Source organism: Anser brachyrhynchus (genome assembly GCF_964034855.1).
Source record: "Anser brachyrhynchus genome assembly, chromosome: 2".
In the NCBI taxonomy this organism is placed as follows: Eukaryota; Metazoa; Chordata; class Aves; order Anseriformes; family Anatidae; genus Anser; species Anser brachyrhynchus.
The window spans coordinates 108,055,895-108,082,319 of NC_137695.1; the positions used below are offsets into that span (position 1 = coordinate 108,055,895).

At 37.1% G+C, this 26,425-nt stretch overlaps 1 protein-coding gene across 21 annotated transcripts in view; it reads right to left on the reverse strand.

Moving 5' to 3' along the window:
* Nucleotides 1–26,425, reverse strand: part of PTPRM (protein tyrosine phosphatase receptor type M) — a 477,900-nt gene that overhangs the window by 209,902 nt on the left and 241,573 nt on the right. For all 21 annotated transcript variants that reach the window (XM_080579375.1, XM_080579374.1, XM_080579372.1 and 18 more), the window contains 4 exons: nt 13,127–13,435; nt 9,618–9,727; nt 5,104–5,305; nt 872–974 (listed from right to left, as the gene is read on the reverse strand). In XM_080579375.1, coding sequence (XP_080435501.1) covers nt 872–974; nt 5,104–5,305; nt 9,618–9,727; nt 13,127–13,435 — 724 coding nt within the window. The remainder of the gene's footprint in view (nt 1–871; nt 975–5,103; nt 5,306–9,617; nt 9,728–13,126; nt 13,436–26,425) is intronic.

Sequence of the window (26,425 nt, forward strand, 5' to 3'; positions counted from 1 at the left end):
ATATGACTATAACAGATCTGTATTTTCCAGGCTAAGAGAAATTACCAAAACCTCAGCAGCAAGATGGAAATAACTGATAGTCATTCACTACAGCTGGAAACGTTTCTCAGTAGTAACAAAAGGATTGACCATTATTGAGGCTCCATCGTTAGTCAAAAGGAAAAGCATCTTAAACCTCTGAAAAAAATGTATTTCACTCATCTGTATTTTCTTCTCTTCAGAGTATTGAGCTCCTTATTTGTTATCATTCAAAATAATCTAATCCTCTGTTTTCCTCACTGAAAAGCAGGCATATTTTACTACAATAGGTGTAAAACCGTGAAATAAACCACTGCAAATTGGAAATTCATTAGCAGACATTATATAACACTAAAAAACCTAAGCTACTGGTTTTCCTTTTTTTTGTCCCCTACTTCTGCTTTCATGGTCAATTAAAAGTAAATACTTTATGAATGTTACAGTACATATTTTTTGAATTGGCTAACTTACTAAGAGCTGATTATCTTAAATCTGTGAAGTAAACAAGAAGAGAGAATATTACAGACAGTAGCTCAGCATAGAAAATGTGATATGCCCTTGAACTTATAACACTGCAGTAAGCAATTACCTTAAAGAAGCCACCCACACAACAGAACTATGGCTTTGTTCCTTATCTTCAAAGAACAAGCCACTTGCATCTGGATCAAATCCTTTAAACAATACACGAACACTCAACATCAAAGCACTTTCATTTTCTTCAGTTATTTAATTTAATTAGAGCTAATACAGACATGAATTTAGACACTGATTGCTGTGTAGAAAATCCCCAGAATACATGTTCAAGAAATTAATCAATTTGGTTTTAATTTTATAAAGATTTTTCCCCCAGTACCTGACAGGAGCGCCTCTGCTCTGTGCAGGTTTCAGCAAGACTGTCACAGTGCTGTCAGTTTGATTCAAAGGTGTTTCGAGTTCATATGGTGGCATAGAGGGTGCTAGAATAAGAAAAGAAAAGAGGCAAAAATAATCATTATTCCCATATTTCTTCTTTCAGGAGTTGTATCTTTATTTGAATATTTAATTCAAAAGACTCCTGCAAATATAGACAGTATTATAGGTCTAATGTGCTTTCAGTTACGAATATGAGACAACTTTTAAATAACTTCAGTGAAAAAATTAAAGGAATCCTAGCTCACTGTCAATTCCAAGATAGCCAACAGTTCCTAATAAGGGTAAGTTTTCAGGAAGTACTGAGAGTCTCTGACTTGGAAATGAAAATTGAAATTATTTCAAGAAGAGCATCTGCAAATGTGCATGCCAGGGTGGCTATAGTTTTTGAAACTGTGAGCCCAGCTTTCTCAATGTGTCTGTGGTATTAGGCTACACTCTCAGAACTTGTCATTTCTGCAATTTTAACTACTGCTGTAGCTGTCACAGGCCTATTGTCCATCACAGGAATCATTTACAATAATCAAAAAGGATTATCACCATGAGAACTTATCATAGTTTGAAGCCACACTTAATGGCACTTTTGCAAACTGTGTCTTCATTAAGGAATTACAGCTGTGATTAAAATAAATGATGCCTCAGTTACTGTCTTTTACTGTTGTTACTTTTTTCAGTTCTATCACCTACTTGCATTTTTATCATTATATTGAATGGAAGACTGCTCAGTTAATTGCTTGTTTAGCAGTCTGTTGTATCCTTATTGTCCCCTTATTAATGATGATACACAATTAATAGATTTAATGGCTACTGAAGCACAAAGTCATCATTGCAATGACCTTTTTTGACCACAGGAATAATGCAGGACAATGAACTTTCCTAAATTAATTCCTGCTTGAAACAGAAAATATATTTTTGTGGGGAGAAGATCTTTTCTTTAGTTCTGGGTTCTCCCAGTGGCTAATTACACTCATTGTTGAACACGAAAATTTATGTGGCATCTGAATTCATTTAGCTTCATCTTCCAGATGCTGGACACATTGTGTATCACGGTGAATTACTTAATCAGAGTACATTATGCTCCACATACAGACAGTATCATAAAATCATAGAAAAGTTTGGAGTGGAAGGGACCCTAAAGACAACCCCATTCCAACCCCCCTGCCATGGGCAGGGACACCTCCCACCAGACCAGGTTGCCCAAAGCCCCATCCAGCCTGGCCTTGAACACCTCCAGGGATGGGGCATCCACAGCTTCTCTGGGCAGCCTGTGCCAGTGCCTCACCACCCTCTGAGTGAAGAACTTCTGCATAATATCTAATCTAAACCTACTCTTTTTCAGTTTAAAACCTTTACCCTGTGTCCAGTCACTACACTCCCTGATAAAAGAGTCCCTCTCCAGCTTTCTTGGAGGCCCCCTATAGGTGCTGAAAGGCCGCAATGAGGTCACCCTGAAGCCTTCTCTTCTCCAGGCTGAACACCCCCAGCTCTCTCAGTCTCTCTTCCTAGGAGAGGTGCTCCAGCCCTCTGATATTCTTCGTGGCCCTCCTCTGGATGTGCTCCAACAAATCCATGTCCTTCTTGTGCTGGTGGCCCAGAGCTGAATGTAGTACTCCGGGTTGGGTCTCAAAAGAGCAGAGTAGAGGGGGAGAATCACCTCCCTTGACCTGTTAGGTAGCTGTATAATTCTTAAACTCCTCTAGCAGATTAAATAGTTCCAGCAACACGAGTCTCTCTCTTTAAAGTGTATATTCCCATCTTTTGCACCTTCCCACTATTACCTGCACCTACTTGAAAGATGTACGAACTTCTCTTGCCTTTATCCTTATTTCCCTATACATTTATGTAAGGACTGCATTAATGCTTTTGTCCACAACTGTTCAGTCTGCTGTGAAACCAGTAACATCTTCATCGTTTTTCATTGGTATTCATCAGCCTAGGCTATAAGCTGCGGTTCTATCAGTCCCACCTTTGACTCTTGGCTACTTCTTCTCTCCACAGATACTGGGACAACATCTATTCTTTTCCTGTTGTTCCATCTAGGTTAGTATTCTTCCTCTTCCACATTGTGCACAAGTGAAGAAGGAGCTTATTAATAGAGAAAGCAGGAGACATTCTTCCTATTCGCATTTTTTGCAACTGCACTCCCTGGTCTTCAGCAGCAGAAAGCTCAGACCCAGTAAAAGGTAAAGATTTTAAAGGCTATGTACCTGTGGTGGGCCACACTGAATTGGTGTACACACAAGGCAAGACTCTTTAAGCTCAGAGCCTGAATCTATTTAGTGAGGATGGCATCTCAAGCTGCTCAGTTCTGTCAAGTTTCCACAGTTTGTGTGCAAATTGTAACATTTATAGTTTGCTCAAATCTGGAAAGATTTTCAGAGTGATGGCTCAGATTAATGTCTGTCTTCTCGCTAAATATTCAAAACCCTGTTTGAAAACACTTCAGTAATGTGTTGGTCACAATAATTTTTCAGTTTGTCAGCCATGTTCCTGAAACGGATGAAATTCTTCTGGGTGAGAAAAGCATCATAAAAAATTTCAGCCTGCACAGCTGTCTTTTCACAAAGTTATATGCAACAGAAAACAGAGTCTTCCAATAGAGTGCCCATCAATTTTGATAGAAGGCATGGCTACTAGCTCTGCTTTTAGTAACGCTTATTTACATACAGATCATTTCATCCATCAATGCCAATCACACAACTGTAGAATGAAACATGGCAACTATTTACAGTACAGAATAGTACTACTCATCAACTTAAGACAGGAAATTAAGACTAGGAAAATGCAGTCTAGAGCCAGACAAATTAAAATGCAATGACTCAATTTAGAAATTGGTCAGAATGTACTGTTGCCACCTCATATGTTCTAAAAAGGTTCTGTGAAATCTTTTATCCATAAATGTTCAGGATTTTCATTTCATATCTTTTCAAAATGGAGAACACTGGCCACACACAGAGCCTCAAAGCTTTATGGGTGAGACAATGAGATTACAGGCCTATATCACTGCGAAAAGGACACCATACTCACCAGCTAAAATTTCAGTTGTGGTTTTTCAACGATACTAAGAAATGCATGTATTCTGCTTCTATTTTAAATTCAAGAGACTGCCTTTAACTACCCAAGGACAAGTCTTAAGCATTCCTGTTAGCACAGTAACTAACATGAAGTAATGAGAGAGTGGGGTGCAGGCAAGACAGCTTGCAGAACCTCACCAGATGGTTGCTTGGAGGTTTGTCTCATTTCAAGCATGTCCATTCACACTAATGAGTGATTGGGAAAACTATACAGACGGAGAGTAAAAAGAAAGAAGATTTTGTATCCAAATGCTTTCCCTTATCCTTTCTGAAAAGCAAATTTGACCACAAATAGATAAGGCAATTTTCTTTAAACATTACCAAAGAGCCATAGTTCAACCATCACTTTAATTCCCAAGGAGACTGTAGAGAAGTTAAGAGCAAAGGGATTTCAACTGTAACTTTGCAAAACATTTTGTCATCAATTACATAAGCATTTTAGAGTATGTAATAGTATTGCAACCCATCAGCTAGAGAAATAGTGTTCCTCTGCCTCTGGGAGGGCTTTAAAATATTGTTCATGGATCTGCAGAACTGACAGAGTCATGCTGCTCTTATCTGAAAACCACTACTCCTGATGTTCTTGTCTAATACAGTTTCATATCCACCTCAGTCCACACGCCTGCTAGGAACTTATGCTGGCTGGCAGTCAGCTGCACTTCCTAAGAGAGCGTTAGACATACAGTATTTCTGCTCTACTCTCAATTGTTCATGGCTCATTAAAGAGATTTTCCAGCACTGTTACTATACTAATTTAGAATCATGTCAAGGCTGAATAAGCTCTGAATGGAACCCTCGTCCTCATGTCCCCAAAACCCTATGCTAAACGTTGCAATAGCAACTGGCACTGATTGTAGGCACATAATTCATAGGGTATCTTGGGTGGTAAATTACAGTTGTGAATAGGAATTTCAAAGTACTAGCAGATATTTAAGCACTTGGAAGTTTTTCAGGTATGTCACTTTTGCATCTTCAGGGATGAACACTTATTTTACTTTTTTTCAATTTGCTGCTTGTAAAATCCTGAGGAAGAAATAAGCAATGAAAGAATTACCCATGTCATTATATTGTAAGCAAACAATAATACTCTTTAAACAAATACCTGATATTTTTGTGGTGAATTGATTTGTGATTGGAGGTCCAAAACCTTTAGCTGTGCTGGCTCTGATGGTAAAAGAGTAGGTAGTGCCAGGATACAGTCCAAAGAAGAGATAGTGCGTTTCATTTCCTAGCTTTGAGACCCGTCCACTTTGATTGGATAAATCTATTTCTGGGTCAAAGGAACTGACTGCTTTGTAGGTGATCTGCAAAAGAATAAGAAAGTTATAAACTGTCTTGAGCAGATGGACAAAGATTGCATCTTTATCCAGTAAACCCTCCTGATGTATGCGCTGTCAGACATTTTATGATAAGCTATCTTACTCTCTTATACCCTTCAAATCCTGAATCCCATGAAGGAACACAGAAACTCAGCCGTAACTGGTATGAGTTATTACTTTTATAGATACAGAGACTTAGAGGCAGCTAGATTACAACTCTAAAGGATGGGTTCAGGCTTACATTAATTCCTTCAAGATGCTGGCTTTAACAATGTCATTTTTTGAATTCATCTTACTGTTGGTTTTGATCAGCAACAATAACAAAACCAAAACAACCCGGCAGAAACGCATAAACAAATAACAAAAGAGGTGGCCCCCAGTTCTAGCTGACTTGACTGTAACTACACTTTGCTCTGAATGAGATTATCCTTAGAAGATGATAAGGGCAGCTTAAGGCAAAATTTTCAGGATGTGGGTAGAGCTTATATTTTAGTCTAAAGCTTAGATATTGTAATTGCTAATTTGGAAATTTTCAGGTCATTACATTGTACCTAGGTCAGATTCTCCTTTGGAGGAAATGGGAGATAAAATGTTAATATATGCAAAATGTATACTGTATCCTCAGTTCCCTCTTTGATTCAAACAGTATTTTTAGTTTTCATTAGAAATGTTAATATAAGTTCACAGCAAAACTTGATCCAGATTTTTATATTAATTACTAATTTCCATGCACTGTAATGAGAACTTAAAAATAAGAAATCCATTAAAAAATTAAAAATGATTCATCCCTCCTTTTTACTTATAAAGTTTCATTTGCATGTGAATATGTATAAATCCAACATGGTTATTATTTAAAGTGATAATTGACATTCTTTTTGTTATATTCCATATCATTCTAATTAAGAAGATACACAAAACAAAACTTAGAAGCACGCAAGTGTTGGTATTATACACCTTTAATAGTTGCCATTTCCTAAAACCTCTGACAATGAAAATTGATTTCTAAATGAGCCACTAAATATAACATCAATGAAGTACTGAAAATAAGTAATAAAGCCCTTTGATGCTATCTGGGTAAACTCTGACTTTTTTTGCATGACATAGGCAGATCTACAATTCTTCATCCATAAACTGAACTGAGATTACATTAAAAAACACTCAACTAACCTCCCAGTTCTAAGAGAAAACAGATGAAACTACCAAATATCTAAATTTTTATCAAATTAATTATCAATTTATCAAATTAATTATCAATTAATTTGCCCAATTTGCCTCTTCCCTCCTGCCCACCTCCCAAATACACGTTTCCTAGTAGAATCCCCTTTTCTGATAGTAAGTGTTGTTCTGTCTGCTTGTGGGAGAGTGGGCCAAATAGTTTTTGAAGATTTTAAAAGACTGGTTAGACAACTACATGGCAGCCATGTTTTGTATAAACCTGATCCTGTTTTGGAGCAGATATGTGAACTAAATGAACTCTTGCAGCTCCATTTAACTCTGTTTTCTATGGTTTGATAATTCTTCACTGGATTTTTTATTATCTCATGTGAGTTTTATTTGAAGTAAAACCTGGATGTCAGAGACTTAGCTTAGATTCTTATATGTTAGATTCTTATACATTTTTGTACAGTGCTTAATTACTAGATAGCTAAGTGGCTGATGTCCCATAATGAAATATGTTCTCCCAGGGGCCATGCAGAACACAGTAAAAAAAGAAGTGTTTTGCCTGGTTAAAATGAACTTGCAGTGTTTCTTTATTTTACTCCTACTTATAAGACTATTCCTATTTTATTTTTTTTGAAAAACAGTTTCTCAGTGCTACCATTGCTAGTGCCAGCTCAGCATTGCAGTGATGAAAAAATGGAAGGAGAATAATGTTCTCACTGTTGTTGACTATATGTTGTTGACTATTTTTATCAAATTTGGATGAAATCTTGCACAAAATCCAAATCCCTTTATTCCTACAACTGTGGACTTGTATTGGTGATAAAGACTTTATGTTACTTCTTCATCTAAAAGCTTTTTTTTTCATATAAATATTGGTAAAATAATTGAATTGCTCCTGATTTTACAATAGCAATAAGTAACTTAATACTTGAATAGTTTTTTCCCACCTACTTCAGGCACTAAAAACATATGCCTGTCTGCAGAACACAGACTAAGTAATGAGATTTTTAATACCACAGAAAGTTAGGTTCTTAGATTAAGAAATGCTTGACAGAAAGGTGTGATTGAGCCGCCTCTGTGGGAGCAAGGATGCAGACTCACGACTGCACATTAGGTATGCCCGCCTACTGGGATCAAGACCCTGGGAGCTTCTTCCGAAATAAGGTGTCCGCTGCTGCGGTCTTAGGGCTGACCCTTTAAAAAACGGCCACCAGCTGAAGGTGTTGCCTGGGAAAGAGCAACCTTGCTCCTAGGCCTGACTCGGGCTTACATACTTGCAGTTCTGTCTCACCCAGTAATCTACACTTTTTACATTAGAACTGCTGATGTGCTTACAACCAAGGCTCAGATGACTCTTTGTCTAAACTCTGGCTTGCTGTAAGGCATAGGCAGTAGCTAGACACCCTGCTTGTCAAGCCAGGGGGATACGGAGCTGTGCTGGATGCATTATCTTGACAGCTCCAAGATCAGCCAAAGAGGGGCCTACTGAGATATCATGGATAGTCTAAACTAACCGATAAAACACAGCTACCTAAACCTCATCCAGCTTGTCTGGATCTTACCTTGTGAGCCAGTTCAGTTACCTAATGTATACCTGAAGTATACTTTTATATTTCACCTGGATACTCCACATTCCCAATAGGTAAAATGTCCTTGTGATTCACTGTGTATATTTGTTGGCCTTGAGGTAGTTTGCCAGCCATATTTATAAAAAACTTTGTGGTACACTTTAAGCTTTTAAGCAAAAGACAAGGGAGAAAAAGTATTGACAAACAGGTCTTCAGCAACTTCATGGCTCATATTCAGCCACCTGACTGGACTGAGCTGGCATCTTTAGAACAAGTTTGGTTGCATCAGACTGTTAGTATCTGTCACTTAAAAATTAATGAAGCCAGGCTTATGCTTTAAATGATTGCTTTACTTCCTTCATCTCTTCGTTGAGCTATTGCTAGTAGAGCTATCTCTACTAGATAAATAGCAGAAGGAGATATCAGTATTTTATCTTATTTTATTTTATCTTATTTTTCAATATTCTCTTCACTGTTGGAATGCTACATTCTTTTGATATTCAAGGACTTGCTGAATACCTTAGAAAGTTTGGCCAAGCTATTTTTTTCACTTCAATATTCCTGTGCAACTCCCATTATGGCTGATGAAGTTATACATACATATTTAAGAATGAGCTGCATGTATACACTGCATGTACTTCTCAGCACTGTAATGACATGCACACATGCTTATAAACAGAAAGATGATTTGACACTGTGTGTTTCTATGTACATTAAGCCTAACATCAATAAAAACATTAACATATTAACTAAAACACCCTGATCCTTCAAGATAGGCAACTGTTGAAGTAGCTGCAAAGTAGTTAGCCTTATCAAAAATCAATCCATACTTTTTCATAACATTTTATATTCTTACAATAAAACAGTTTTCAAAACAGTATCAATAGGTTAGCATTCAATTTAACTTTTCTCTTACACTATACCTCATTTAGGTGGTTTTTTTTTTTTTTAAACAAAGCATTCCAATACCAATTTTGTAGTAAGGTCAGGTAAGAGGCTTAACAGTGATTACTGTCTGACAGCTTAATCTGTGCAGTCTTTTGTCAATTTTTCTAAAAGGTATTCAGGCAGAGGTTCCATACGAGGAAAAGCAGCGATTTTTAGGCATCTAAAAACATATAATTTTGTTGAATTTGCATTAAAAAATGCTGTATTTTTTAAAAAATTATTTATGCCTGCTTGTTTCTATTACAATAGACTTCCTGTGATGAGTCTCACCTAAATGTGATGTTGACTGTCATGTCTCCTCTTTTTTTAAACCAACCAGTAAGATCTGTCTTTCAGTCTTTTAAATATTTGTTCCAGACTACTAGACAGAATGATATATCATATCATTCTAAATTTAGCAGTTTTCTTAAAGCTGATAACCCAGAACATTTTGGAGACTTTCAGTAATTCACTCCTATATTACACATTTGATTTTATTACTTTTTAAGTGCTACTACATTCAAAAAGAATATTTACAGAAATTAGGAAAAAAATATTTTTTCAATTTCTTATTAATTATGCACTTCTAAAAGCCAATACAATACATGAAAGTGAAAATATGACAAAATGCTTGATACCTCATACAAAGTAATCACACCATATGTTTGCGCTGGCTCTCTCCACTGAAGAAAAATCTTCTCTTCAAAGGTACTCCCTTGAATGGATTCAAGTGGTACAGCACTTGGGACTAATGTATAAAAAAAAAGAAAAAATGCTGTTTTGAGAAAAGTTTCTGAGGGAGACACTGTGTGGTACTTGTGCTGTCAAGGCAAAAAAACAGTCCATCCATCATGTCTCAATCCATTGTTGGGGTGTAGTTCATATTCCATGGAATTTGTTAAACAGATCATATATATATATATATATATACATATATACATATACACACACACACACACACATATATATATTTGTAAATATAACCTCCTCTTTTCCATCTCTACTTCTGTTACCCACTATTCATTACTACTTCTACTACCCACTATAACTTCCCCAAGACTGAAACAAAGACCAGGGTAGCTTAGCAGTGAGAATGATTTCTTTTACAAGATAGTGCCATTAAGGAAACTTGTGTCACCTTCAGTATAAAAAGGAACTAGTAAGGCTTGCATTTTTCCAGTAAAACAATACTGATGAAAGAAAAGGACAATCAACTTTTTATAAGGAATTAAGTGATGTCTCAAGGATAAATTCTTGTAAATAAAATCTACTTGTAATACCTACTTACCAATAGTATTACTGTTCTATACTGAAAGATATTAAACTGTCATGTCTGAAAATGGACAAACATTGAAGTTACAAGGTTTTTATCTTACTGAACTAGAATGGCTAGATTGGAAAGATGAGTCGCACTTTGCAATGGTGATGCTCACTGACTGTAGGCCTGATGCCCCACAATAGGGTGAACGTACAGTAATGGTGATGCAGCCAAATTGAAAACCTGACATTATTCATCCTTCATAAAGATTCTTAATTTATGAGAATAAACTCTGAACAGTCAGGGACGTAAGAAGTTTCTGATAAAGACGTGCCAACTGCTCTCAGATAGCTACTTTTTTCCTTTTGTTTTACAACAATCACTTTATCCTAGTGCCAATGTCAGCACAGTTTTCAGACAAGGAGATGTGCAACTAGCATGTGGACATGTATCTGCGATTTTATTTTTATAATAGCCCATTAAATGTAACGTAAAAAGAAAATCTTGAAAAATGCACACAGGACTGTTACGAAGCATAAGGCATTAATGGGTTAGCACTTACATGAAGTGCATGTGAAAAAAACAGTCAGAAACTAGTTTCTGCAACATCTGAAATAATTTCTCAGACCCCTTTATGAGATTTACCCATATAGGTAAAGAATAGGAAGACCTATAAGCAAGACACATGGTGACTCCTTCCTGTTACTAGGTCTGGTAGACCACAATTCTCCTCCTACTCCTCTATGCTGCTTGTCTGGGAGTTGAAACGCTTCTGTTCCCTACCACTACAGGATTTAAATAGTTTGAGACTTTAAAAGCACATCTTTGTATCACTCCGCAAAGTCCCTTGTAGGAAATCCTCTGCCAAGGGAAAGCTCCAAGGACACAGTGATAACTTCTGAATCTGCTTACCAGTCCTAACTGGGTCAGTAGAACCATGCCTTTAGAGCAACCTTAGGTCTAGGCAATAAGCCTTGCTTCCATGTAGGAGAGAACCAGCAAACTCATTTGGAAGCATAGGGTTAATGATTTAAGTGCAAAAGGAAAGGAATTTAATACAGTGCGAATAAGTTCGAAGGATAGCAAAACACCGTGATAACTTTCTAAAATTATCCGAATGCCATAAACTCTAAACAGTAATACCATGAGGGAGATCAAATAGTGGAAGAGGTTGCCTGGATGTGGGATATTCATCCCTGGAGATACTCGAAACTCAACTGGATATGGCCCTTGCAACCTACATGATCATGTGATTTGAAAAATTATAATGATCTTATGGGTCACATCCCGTTGTTGTGCTGCACCCAGATTTATGGATTTATGTGCCTTACTGAAAGTGTACAGTATACAAAAACTCTGTTTCTTTTTTTAATACTTGCAAAAATATCAGTAATGGAATCATAAGTTTTCAGGCTTGGTATTTCAAAATTGATTCATATTATGGAAAGAATATTAAAATACTGTCCCTGGCATTCATATATACGAATATGTTCCATATACATACATGGAACTTGGAATACTGTAAAGTTCCAGAGGGCCAGGAATAAGCAAATACTATGTAAAATTTTAAAGAAAATACGTAAATGGTCCAGATATCAGTAAGGTCTTTAACTTCGTCATTCTACAAATGAACTGAATCAAAACTAGAGGATGACAGCAAAATTAATTACAATTAAACAATTTTTATGTTAGCTATGCTTGGTCAAATCCGTTGCATTAGCAACTATACATTCATAAATTGTTTAATTTATTTCCTCATATATTTTGATTAGAAATTAGTAATACCCAAAACCATTACAGCATATATTAAATGATTTAATAGGTTTAAATGACAGTCTTCAAGTATTTATTACAAGGGGAACTCATCACTGTTGAAGTTTTTTTCTAGAAATCTTTCCAGAATGTTTTCAGTAAGTCTATCGTTGATCTGAAAGAAAATACAAAGCCACTCCTGTTCAGACTGCAGATGATAAAAATGGGAGGAGAAAGGATCCATAAAAGGATCTGTTATATAAAGCAGTCCCAGACATTTGATAAGGTTTTTTCAAACAGTAGACAAATGAAGGTGCCTAAAAGCACAGTCAAAAAGCCTAAGGCACACTTCTAAAGGGCACCAAGGGGCTATACATTAGTGCCAAGTGTTCTGAAAAGGTGGTACTGACTCCTGACACATGACCAATTCAACAAGGAACTCCCATTTTGGTGTAGTAGCTAACAATGCTGCAGTAAATTGCCTGTGTGGATAGACACAATAATATCACATAGGATTCAGAAGGATACTACCATCTTTCATACAGCATTACTGAGATACAGTAGCCAATTCTGATGTGCATACTTCAAAAAAAAAAAAAGACTGACAATTTATGTTGTTGCTCAAAAGAAAAAAATGAAGAGATCTGAAAACCTCATTTTAGCTTAAAATTACAAAAGGGGATAGAGTATCTTGAATGTATGCATACAAAAGACATTGTCTGGATAAGTAACTAACAGCATTCAGTGGGTGAATAGCCAAAGCTAGAGAAATTGAAACTGCAACTCAGGAACGAGTATTTAATGTCGAGCATATCACTCAAGAGAAAATCTTACATGAGGATACTGTGACCATCACCTGAAATTTTTTCAAACTGAAACTGGAACTTTTAAGAGGCAGAACATAGTTCATGCAGAGGTTATGAGTTCGCTGAAGAAATGATTAAATTATATATATTATAGTTTATGTAAAAGATAATCATATTACTTAATATTTAACAGTCCCTTTACTGCCTTAAAATTGCTGAAGTTGGTGAAAAAAATTTAAAGATGGTGAAAATAGAACACACAGAAAAACATGTTGAATATCACTTAGGATACATGTACAATGTATATGTATATTTAAATACAGAAACTCACCATCTTCATCAGTTTGTACTACAAGTTCTTGGCTTTCTTTTCGTCCTTCGGGATTCATTAGTACTAATTTGATGCTGACATTTGTGTACGGTGATAGATTAGTAATTGTGTGCTGTGGATGTGAACTTTCTGTATCCCAGCTTACTTCTTCTCTCACTTGCTCTTGTCCTCCAGCCTGGTAACGGTAATGGACTGTGAGGTTGTATCGATGGCAACGTGTGACGTTATATCCAAACGGTTCCCAGCAAATGGTGATTTGCCTAGATTTGATCTCCACAACTTCTAGTTTCCGTGGCCCACGCATCGGATCTGAAAAATTACCAACATAACTCTGGTATGATTATTGATGCATATTATAAGAGTAAGAGCAATAAGAAGTTATACGGTTCTATAAATATGACGTGTAAGTAGAAACAGAAATTCACCACTTTATCTCTCACAGTGCAAATGACAATAAAAGTCTAATAAAACATCAGGAAAAAAAAACACTGAGGAAAGGAGAGAAAGTGTCTGTGATGAAAAATTAAGACCAAACAAAAAAACAGAAACTTTTTATCCTTTTTAAACTCAAACTAGTTTAAATGATGCTTGCTTTTTTTTTTACCTATCTGATGCTTGCAAAAAAAAAAAAAAAGAGCTATTTTGTTTACAAATTAATGTGTTAAAACTTTTAGAGCAAAACCCTTCATTTTGCTGAGAGCAAAAGAAGTATCTAAAAATAAAAGGTAATTTTAGGGAAAACTTGCAAATATATGCTGATTTTCTCCCAGGACTGCTTATACAAAGAAAAGTGTTAGCTGGTTCTTCAGCTATTTCTTACTCACTTGTTTTTAAGCTAGACTGAATGCAATTACTCAATCTCAATTTAGCCAGGACATTAAGTTAATATTCCAACTCCTTTAAAATAGTCCATAGGGTTCTTCTCCCATAAATATTAGTTGTTACTAGCTTCTTTATTTTAGTTTTAACAACATCTAAAGCAGTGTAAATACCCCAGTTCATTGTAGTGGTTTAACAGAGAATCAAAAGAAACCGGCAGAAGACATGTCAGCTGATATCTTACTGCACCTGAACTTTCCTAGAGATATCCTAGCTGACAGCCAGACATAAATCACATCTAACAAAATCATACCCAGGAACTTACGGCTATCTATAAACAAGAAGTTTTTCAATAATTTAATTATCCAAAGATTGTTGAGGAAGTTAAAGTTTCCCCATTCCTACTGGTCTCGGCAACTGAGTTACAAAATTGACCCCAAATTTCCACCATATTACAGCACAACCACTGAGTTGGCACACACCTCACATTTTCAAAACACTGTTATTAGTAGAGCTATTATACATATTTAGTGATAATGCTTTTTTTTTTTTTGCTTTTTTTTTTTTTTTAATATTGGAGCCCTCAACAAGATTAAAGACAACGTCTGGTTTTATCCACTGCTTCACTAGTTAAATGCTTAGAAGAGACTTTTAATGAGCTAGAAGCCTCTTATACGTAAACAAATTAATATGCATCTTCCCTCTTTTATGTTTATTAATCAACATGTCTTCACTTGGAATGTTCTAAACAATTTATACAGGATTTCATCTTTTTCCTTTTAATAAAATCCCTGCATGCTTAAAATATTTGTTCAAAGATGTTATTCATCTTAGCTCCTTGAAGAAAAGGTGTTAAGAAATTGCTTGTTCTCTGTACATCTACAAAGCAGGGTATTTTTTTTCGCTTTCAAATCCTCCGTTTTTTGTTTTTTAATTAATTGCCACTACCCAAATGTGTTGATCACCAGTGTAGAATATTTCCCAATTGGTGACAAAATGGCAGAGCAAAACAAATTCAGTAATAGATCTAATCCTAGTCTCCTTTCTGATGACAAGACTGGTAAAAATTTCCTCAAAAAGGATGAATTGGTACAGAGCCATTTACCTGCTTCCGAACTCAGATACCCCAGCAAAGAAACCTGATGTTCGGGATATTTTCTATTGCTACAACAGTTAAGATTAAGGAAAGGCAAACCTTGAAGACTGGCAAACCCTGAGAGTTTCATATATTTCTTAAGCATTAAGTTCTGTGTAATTGAGACATAAATCTCATGAAAAAGGAATGTTCTTTTTTTGGATTCATATCAGCTTTTCTTTATTCAGGTGAGACTATGAATAGCAAAGGGCATCTGATTGGTATTGTGGAACTGTCTTGCTAGCTGGATGGGCTAAATAGGACTAGAAAATCAACAAAATTAAGGTGACCCTGACATACAACATTAAGCAGTTGAACAAAGATCATAGCTGCAAGAATATGGATCAGCCAGCCTGTTTAGTTTCATAGTAGGCACATCAGAAAATTCCCAGGAGAGCTGAGAAATCTTTTTTATTAGAGAGAGAAAACTAATTCATATAATTTTAAAGCTGAAATCAAGTGGCTATACAAAAAAAAAAAAAAAAAAGGATCAAAACCTATCCAAGATTTCTGCCCAGGAGAAAGATATTCTTATGTCCCGCTATCTTAGTAAAAAGTACAAGTTAGCCCTCTAGTTAGATCTTGAAGTCATTGCTATGAGAATGACATATACTTTCTTCCTTCAATAAAAGAGACAAGGGAATAAGAGATAGGACTGGAAAAGCTGGAAATTATACGGCTTTCATTGATATTCACAGGATAAAGTTTATCAGACAAGTCAAATACCCTGCATGCTTTGGTTCCTGACTTGATTCTGTAATCTGGAGTATGAGATAGCTTCACAGTTTGTGTCTGTTCTTCTCACCATTCATTCAGAGGTGATGCAACTGAGAGGGCATCCCTCTGTGGGACAAGCATGGTGTGAACCAGCCAGTGCCAGCACTTAAATGGAAAGGAGAAAGGGAGAGGTAGGATAAAAGGAACTGGGACAGAGCACAGAAAAACATTTAAGGAAAAATAAAGCATGATCTCATATGCACCAGGTGGGATAACTGCTGGATTACATCAGGTTCCCACTGAGAAAGTGAGGTTGAATATTCCAAAGAGGTCTGTCCATGAAGCAGCCTCTGAAGATGCTGGGCTGCACTCCCAAGTGTTCACACACTGGGTTTCTTTGATCCTGCTTTTAAAGTCTCAGAATGGACCTAGTTAGTGCAATAGAATATGCTTCATTATTTCTTTAATCAAATAAACTTGAATTACCACTACTTCATTGATGTTATTTTTCTTTCTAATGCTGCACGTATTTGATTTATCAGACATGTCTTCATTACAGACCTGAGGATACCAGCCCTGACCACGCTCTATGTAGCTGAGTTCTCAGTCAGAACAGATCTGTATTCTCCAAGAACACAACGCTTTTTGGTTACAATCAGCTAAGCCGTACCGTAAGGAGGAACAAAATGAAGGGAAAAATGTTCACTTTCAACCAGAAAAAGAGGCTAAATTAACAATGGATTTTTTGGAATAAAAACGTGGCTAAAGACAGCCATGAAAAATACCAGTTTCTGTAACAAAGGATGGGAAGAGGGAGCCCACCTGCAGAGGGGTTATACAGCCAGACCTCTCCCCTCACTCTGCGTTTCTCTAGATGAACAGATGCTCTGTTTTTCCTCAGTATCCCAGCTATTTTCTTCTGCCTCACTGCTGCAAATCATGAGGCAAAATGGGGAAATAAGGCCTACCAGTTCATAAAAGATGAGGCTGTCCTCCCAGAGGAGAGCACTGCCTGTCATGCCTGAAGCCTCGCCAGGTACTTCTTACTAAATCCCCTGACGGTGCCTGCAGCCTTTTTCGTACTGCTCTCCTTCTGCCAGCTTCAGCAGGTAGCAGGCAGTGAAGTCTGACAGTTGCAGCTCTGACCTGAGGGACCAGCAAGCCCAGTTCTAGCCCCTGGCACTTTAGCATCCCATTTAATCGGTGATCTTGGCTCCTTCTCTGCTCCGCTCTGTTTTCCTCAGAATATGGAGCAGAGACTGACAGATAGGATCAATTTCCATTGCAGCTTCAATTCACAGCTCATTTCTCTGGAACTTCACACTTTACCTCTTACTACAAGTACAATGCTTTTTCAGAAGCTCAATTTCAGAATCACAGAGAGACATTTAGGTGTATTTTTAGCATCCTGCCATTGATCATCAAAACTTGGGTTTAGAATAAAAACTCAGAGTGGGAGTTTTGTCTTTTCACCACAGACTTTCACTGCAGACCCAGTGAAAGGAGTTGAAGCAGGAGTGGTGCGGGGAATTTCTGCTGCTCCATGACACTCCAGCAGCAGCAGAGATCTGACCTGTGTTGGGTACCATTCAGAAGATGAACCATCATGTTCAGACGGCTCCATCTGAACCACGTTCAGAGGACCACCTGAACAACAGGAATGAAGACTTTATTTCTTGTCCAGGCAAATTATTCATGTGGTTTCGCTCTGTAATAACTCTCACGATTTAAATTCCAGACTGGTCTCTATTATCCTTCCACAGAAGTAAAGGATGAACAAAATCAGAAAATACAAACATTTACAATGAAAACAGAATCATCTGAGATTTAAGATGTCATCTACCGCAGCACTTTCAAACCAAATTTAAATAATGGTAATTGAATATACAGATATGACATCCAGGATCTCCCGGCTTTGTCACAGATTTTCTTAACATCTTTTCACATCAATTCCTTCTGAGATAAATGGGAGTTCATAGTAGACTAGTATCAATGTCGCATATAATTTCTTTAATGTGAAGCAAAGAGCTTGCATACTGCAGTGATGGAGACCATAAGCATGCTTTAGACTTGATTCTGCCTGCTGACTCAGGACTACGTCTGATTCAGCAGACAATTTGAGACAATTGCTTTGTTCCAAACAGGAATACTTATGCTTTAATTCAAACACACGCTTTAAGAGTTCACCAGCACTGGTAAAAGTGATCAAGCTGTCAGAGCACTTTACTGAATCAGAAGTACCTTCCAGAGAAAAACAAGAGAAAAGCTGAGGAGGAGACAGAAAGTTCACTTCCCCCTGCAGAGAAACTAAAACATTAAACACTTGAAGATTTTTTAACAATGGAGATCACAGCTCTTGCTTTATATGTATTTATGCACACCGTATTTAATCCATGTTTCTCCTTACTTGGTATAACTCCACCTGCAGAGGTTATAAAGTTAGACTTCTCTACTTATGCTACAGTGTTCCAGCTAAGTAGATATGATGCCACTCCTTAGCAGTCTCATTATCATGTTATGTCTCAGGGGCATAGACCGCAAGGTAATGAAATATCTTTTCATCTACAGAAGAACTGTGTTACGACCTCGATGCTATCAAAGTAACAACATTTGCCTATTTTTTAGAAAACTATTCTCGAGATTTGTATATCTATAGTCAACAGCAAACAAGGAAGTAGGTAAAATGTTTTAATTGTTTGGATTATTTGATTATATCCAATATGTATAAGGCTGCAAACTGTGTGAGGTTGTTTGCAAACCTGGTTGGACAGTTTTGTGAAAGATCACATTCAATGAGATGGACTGATTTCTATTAGCATAATTATTTTTTCTACAAGTTCTTCAATAAGACTGAAATTCAAAAAGCCTCATCTTGCTCAAGATACCATGATTGATCAAATCTGGTAACAGATCAGGGTTTTTCAGCTTCCAATATACCAAAAACTGCAGAGTGCAGAGAGGAAAGAATCAGTGGGCAAGATTTCGAGTGGTGTAATTTCACAGATTTTAATATATATATATGTATATATATTTAACAAAAACATTAGTAAAATCAAAATCCTAATATGATGTTGCTGATGTTATTGCCCTGCTGAGTCCAGTTATTTTAAAGTGTAAACAAAGACTGTGCTACCAGTGCGCATACAGCTACTGAGGATCCAGAAACAACCCTCCAAGAAGGGCACACTGGTGGTTGGTCATTTTACTTATCTAAGGACATGACATTTGTGCCAGCAAGCAACAGATATTAAAAGAAGCAAAGAATAAATGCAAATTTGTAAAAATCTTGAAATGTTAGTTTCATCTGACAAGCTGTACTTCCTTTCACGGAGAAGTCATGGAAATTAATAGCAGTGGTTACTAAGATTATTCAGGTAAAAGGAAATGACTGCACAAGATATCCAGCATCTCCTGGAAAGATTTCAAGTTACAGTATTTAAGATTCCTACCAATCTTTCACTGTTACTTGCTAATAGCATTTCCAAAAGAGCATGCCCCTCCTTCTGCAAAAATACATGACTCCCACGGAAAAGCAGCTCTACCATCGGTCTTCTTAACGTACTCCCTGACATTTTAAAAACTGTCGGGATGCAAGCCCTGCAGAGCTTCAGAGCTAATGAGAGAAAGAGCTATGAGACAGCAAAACCGAACTGAGAGTCACCTGCAATCCAAAGGAGGGAATAAACAGTTACACGCATGTATAAGAGTAATGGTTGAATACTGAACTATCCCTGTTTTTCTCTGAGCAATTTCTGGAACCAATGTCTTCTTTTTAATATCATCCTATGGTGAATTTCTTCCACAGTCTAAATGCCAGTGAAGGAAGACAAACCCAGCAGCAAATGTTCCATATAGTTATCAGCAAGTTGTTCACCTTGAGCAGTGGCCTGTGGGGATCCATTCTGCACCCTTCCAAGTTATTCCAGACTTAATATCTCTGAGGGGCAGGAATAAGCTTCCTGCATACATTTTCCCCAGCACTTTTATGATCGTGATCAGCATCCAGTGTCACAATGGTGAGGAAGTGCCAACAGGACAAGACTTAACTAATAAAAAACACATCTCAGGACAAACTCATCTCAGAGAGCTTTCAGTCTCGTGTAAACCAATTCCTAGCACCTGGGAACTGATGGTCCCACATGGCATGTGCCCATGCTCAGCCTTCTTTCTCCTGCCAGACATGCCAGCAGTCTACTGGGCAAAACAGAAAAGCTAGCATCTCCCAAACTATGCTGTTGTCAATATGAATGCAGGAACTGAACACCAGCACAGGAGTTCTTCAGTGTGGATGGAGCAAGATGCGAGAACCTGCTTCCACTAACATATGTATTTTTTATCATATCCTTCAGAACTATTGTGTAGTTAAACCTTACACATTTGTATGACATTGCAATAGTATTTCTCTTACTTTAGATACAAATAAACTGAAGCTCGAAGTAAATGAATTGTCTGCTGGAGGTTACGAAGTGCCAACAAAAGCAGTGGAATCCTAATTCTCAGTCTCATTTCTAACCCACTAAAACACAGTACTACTCAACCAATTTTTCTGTGCTTTGTGGCCAGAACTCGTTAGTTCCAAAATGCGGGAGCTCAGAAAATGCTAAAATGCATACTCATAGCTGACAGCAGTAAAATGAGCAGGCAGAATTCTTAAAATGAGCCAAGTTGAATTCTCACCCATTTCTCCTCAAATTAAAATGTGAGATACAGTAGAGGTCTCCATTTTTCAGGAAGGATCAGAAGTACTAATATCAGCTTATCACCAGAAGAATTCTTTTTGTGATATTTCTAGCTGAAACAAGCTAAAAATATACAAATTCCTGGCACAGAACCAAGACGTTTAGCTAATTTCGGAAGATTCATTGAAAGCACATTCTGATAAGCACCCAAGACATCAGCTCACCATTTACAAAAAATCAATATAGCTGTTGCTTAAAACCAGATGAGGCATTGGATTTAAGCTTTTAGTGATATATTATCACAAGAGCTGGATACAGAAACACAGATGAGTGCTGTAATTCTGCGTGAGAATGTTTCCTTAACATTTTCAGCTCTTATTCTCCAGTTCATGGCTATATATATCCCTTGAGGCATAAGTCTTGAGACTGAAATTCACAGTTGCAAAATATCTGCCTAATCATCAATAACACACTTTTAAAGTTATTAGTATTTTTTTAAGTATCAGTTTCTATACATGAGAGAGCTGATACAAACTTCTATCTGCATAGTAAAATTTAAATCTGAACCAAAGAAAATTGAACCTTGTATTTCTTTATGTTGTTGTCGTTTTATAGGTATACTCTAGGTAGTGACTCATTTAAATTCTAATATATTTAAATAAGGAATGAAAGAAAAACATCATTCGATATATTTTTGTCAAATTACCTACATTATATGATTACTCCTTCACAATCAAAATCAGATTTTACCTATGAATGATACAAACAAGATTACATTCTGAATCTGCAACAGAGATTTTAGTTGCTTGTTTAAAATGACATACCTAGCTATTCAGTAATCACTTTATAATAACCCCTTTCATTTCTAAATCTACTTAGCCATCAGCCAGTAGTGAGGAAAAAGCTGGCAGCGGTTTTTACAACTACACATTAGTTTTACATTTCATGACAAGCTAATTCTAGAGAGTTCGAAAGACAGACAAGCATGTGTTCTTAAGGTTTTCTTTCTTTTGCATGAAGAAAGCATACATCTAACTGAGAAATGAAAAATAAAGGAGTGTAGACATATACTTTTCACTTCACACATATGGCAATGACAATTTATCCCAACCTCACCCCAGGAACCACCGTGAGTATGTAAATCAACAAGAAACGAAAAGCTGATAAATACCTCTCTGAACAAATTAAGAAGAATGACTACGGTAAGATGGCAAAGGAAGAGCCTCTCTGGTAGATACTACCTGTGGTAGATACACCTTTGGTAGACACCTAGATCAAAATAATCTTTGAGGAGTATTAAAGGCAAATGACCCATGTTGCATAAATTGTCCCTTTTGATAGATTATCTATCACAGGCTTTTTACTCTTTTTCTGATTTGATCACATGGCTGTTTTACATTGTCATTGTTGACCCTAACTATCACATGTCCATCTTACGTTGACGAAGAAGACATCATTATTACCTGATCTGATACGCGGGTCCATATTCTCACCATTTGGCCAGACACACACCTCCACATCTGTGGCACCCTTCAGAAGAGGGCACAGGTAGAAGACTTCTAGACCAATTTATACAGCCTACAGCCCAGATGCTGCACGCATTTGAGAAGCCACAGGCAACACAGAGGAAGTTGAAGGTCTGAGGAGCTGCTCCTGTGGCCACCTGACATACCTCCTTCACGCAGTTACCAAGCAACAGTGTTGTCTTCTCTGAATGTGAAACCATCTGGTGATGAAGGGTCAATAAAGAAACTTTCAGATACACGAAGAGACGGTGCAGGTGGCTGGCTCATAATTAAGGAAGACATTTATGCATCATTAAGCATATTCATGAGAACAACAGACATAATTTGGCCACGCACAATGAACAAACACGCCATAGAAAAGGGAAATGGCATTAACATAACATGCATTCCTCCACTCCGGTCAAAAAAGGGAACCTAGGAGGATAGCATGAACATGGAAGTTCTGGTGTGGGGGAAAAATCTTTCTTCTAGCCTGTTTTCCTGGATATGCCTAGAATAGATCGATACCATTGTAGTAGGGCAAACTGTTCTCTTTATACACTAACATGTTTTTGTACAGTGAGTGCCCTAATCAGCTTGTGATTGCGACTAATAGTAATGGTAAAGCATGCCCTGTTTGCTCAGTTGTGCCAGACATTAGAATGTTTGAACTCATTACATTTTATGATACAGCTTCTTGAGTTGCCCCAGAAGTCGGGCGGAGAAAAGATAAACCTTTGTGTAAATTAGTGAAGGTTTTAGCTGCTCAATACCTGCCGTGAAAGTAGAATCCCAGAGACTGCTCGATTATGTTGTGCAAAAGAATAAATGGGCAATGCTGTTTCATAGATCAGTCAGAATAGGATGTAGCAGTGTGTTCTGGTTATCACTGTGGCCTATTGCTACTGACAAATCACGTTAATTCAGAGGCATTACGTACAGTGGTGGTAGCTAAATTGGGGATTTAGGACAAGCCTCTATTGAACCCAGATGACAGGATTCCACAGTCATATAAATCTATGTAAAAGAGAAAATGCCACCAATCAATGTTACTCGTCTATAAAGAATATTTACCATTCTTTCTAATCTGGCATGTGCAATCAACCTTAACCAAGTGATGTAGAGCAAGATCAGTTTTGACAAATAACTCTCAAATGCATAAACCTGATAAATGAATGAAATTCTTTGTATCAACTGGTAAAATAAAGTGTGAACTTATATACATGTCGAAAGGGAACAGAATATTCTGTCTTCCTACTACACAATTAGGTGCTGGCTACTATTAACGCATAGGTACAATATCAAATGAGAGGTAAGTACTGTAAATGCAAGAAGATCACCTGCTAAGTTTGTGACAAGACCCTTTTCTCAAAAGAACCTCACATGTAATTCTGCGTCAGTCTAGATACAACATTTAATGTTCTTCAGGTTAAGCCCATTCTTCAGGAGCTTCCCACAAGCCTGAAGAGTCAGTAGTTACTGAGTAAAGGAAGGTGCTTTTTCCCTCACCAATCTAAATGCCATCTTTGTCTTTGCACACTACCAATAATTAGTAAGTTGAACTCTTCTTCCTTTCTCAAGATAGCTCATATGAGAACAGTACCTTACTCAGACTTTCTTAAAAGAAGCAAAGTACAAATTTCTGTGTTATGAGGATAACTCATCAAGTTTGGGATGTTTTAATTCAGAATGATGTAAGCGCTGACATCAATGATATAGGTATGATCATTTTTGTTTTCCTTATGTATCAGGCTACCTAGTATGAAAAGAATTTCCAATTCATTATCTTTCTTGTTCAATAACTATGCATATTGCCTTTATATATTAAAGTATTTGAAGAGTACCTACAGTAAGTGTTGACTGTTGTTGACTATTTTTGACTTTGTTGGGTCAAACATTCATCCTTTTTTTTACCTGCTATATCACACTATCTATAAAACTATTTGAAGGACTCCCCCGAATTGCTCCCTCTCTAATACCCTTCTGGCAGATTTCTTCGAATCTTCCTGAGATGGTTGAGGACATTATTCACCATCAGTGCAAGTCCTATTTCTCTGTTATACCAACCCCTGTAAAAAGCAAACAAGCAAACATGCTTGCTGATGAAGTGTATTTATGCTGTTTACTATGAAATACAGAGGAAATGAGCCCATATTTGCCTCTGACACATTTGCAGCAAGGAAAGAGACTTCCACTGGAGGAGCAAGGAGAAAAGCCGGGAAAAGGGTGTAGGTGAACTGCTTCAAATTAATCCTCTTTTTCCTTGTAAGGTTTAACAGAGTCCTAAGATTCTCACAGAAATGCATATACTGGGGACTTAGATATCAGCCCCAGATACAGAACTACCAGCACAGTATCAAGGAGAAAAGATAAACTTGCTTTTGCATGGTATGTATTAAGGTTAGTTAAGCCATGCTTTATTTCCACACAGTCTTGTGACCGCGTTGTTGATTTGCTTTCTCTAGTCATAAAGATTAAACATTTATCAGGACTACATTTCCCTACATTGCCTGCAGCCTTCCCCGCTTTAATCGCTACAGGTCACTTTGCATTTGGCTATGTCCTTCTGCTTCCTTTCCCTCTTCTAAATTCGGTCCTGTCAAATGGATTAAAGAGTGACTGCATTTATGCCAGAACCGTAACTGACGTGGAAGACCGCAAAGCAGCTATCAAATATTCAGGAAAGTGGAGGTTATGAGAGGTTGTTGAAGTACCTGTGATCTTAAATGAGGGAGAGGGGCCAGGACTGGGCCCATTTCATGGGTCAAAGATGGGTGCTTGCTTTACTGTCAAGACATACACCAGCTCCGTAGGCCACCCAGGAGCCCCAGATCACAATTTTAACACACAGCTCAAGGAAAATACAGAAGAGGTGATTGGCAAAAGTCTACAAGATATAAGCTGGAGTGGCAAATTATGGAGCTGCATATGACAGTAATTACATAAATCTGAAAACTGTCTAATACTATCACCAGTGACCCAGGATTCAAAGTCCATTAAGCATTGTTTTTTCCAATTGAACTGAACTAATGGAAAATAATTGCTACTCTGAAAAAGGTCATACATGAGGTAATAAAAAAGTAAGTGTTATACAGTCACTATTTATACTTTACTCTAATTTGAATTTATAAATTGCTGACATCTGTTATAAATCGTACATTTTCCTTCCAAGCACAGAAATTTCTGATTACAGGTTTTCCCCTGTCACTATCATGAGCCTTGAAAGTAAAAAATTCAGGAAAATAATTTACATGGCATTTGTGAGGTGCTCAGGTATTCATCTTTAAGGGTGCTTTTCACTCAACAAATTTGGGGATTAAAAATGAAGCAAGAAAACCCCAAATAGTAAAACACAACAAGAGCTCGCAAGATCTCAAAATCAACAGCTGCCAGAGTTTTCTGTCACAGAATATCCACAGGGTTGTCCTCATTTACAAATTAAAGTTTTAAAATAGTTTAATTTTAGCATATAGGAAATATTCAGAAAGATAGAAACTCTACAGATATTTTAAGTATCAAAATTAGCATTTGCATGATAGCAAATTTGTAACTCAGAATTCAACCATAAGAGATGACAACAATAGAAAAGCTACTGCTTTTGCATTTGCAAAATAGCTTAGCAGTTGAGAATCTTGAATAATGATGATGCATATTTTTTGTCAGTAATTTACATGCACATAAAAATGGTTTGCTGGATTTAGTATTCATATGCACACAAAATCTAGAAATATTCATATGATGTATAACCAACTTAAGCTAGAAGTTTCTCGACAACCAAGCTGCTGCTTTATGCTTGTGCAAGTCTGCCAGTAGCAGAACCGCATTTTAAAATAAGTTGTATTCGTAGGAACAAATAATTTCATTGACTTGTAAATGAGATCAGGATACTCAGAATTCCATTTCTAGTAGGTGACCTGAAAAACCAGAACATAGCTATTAGTATGATGTTATAAACATTAATTGCTGTTGCTGTACTAGATGGTGCACACATTCCTGTAAGGTTATCCTGGCTGGATCTCAAAGGTCAAACATAGAGAGAAATTGGAAAGAAAAATGACAGAAAGACAATATAGTAGAGACATGAAATGAAAAGAAGCTCATTTGCTCACCTGCCCCATCCAGCCCATTAGCTAAAGTCTATGTGAATAGGTATTACTCACACAGGTGATACAGCTTAGTGGGGAGAACAGCACACTGCGGATTTTGAAACCGTGGCTCAGTTTCTGGCCCAGGCACTTGCCACTGGAAGATTGTAAAAATCCCACTCAACACCTCAAATTAGAATAACTAAATCCTCTGTTTGTAAAGCGCTTGGCTATTTATGGCTTAGAGACGGTACATCAGAAGAAGGTATTACTATTATTTCAGCATGTTCTGAAATTTAAAAGGAAAGGAACGTGAAAATCAGGGCGTCTCTAGCTATTCCGTTGCTGAGGATTCTCAG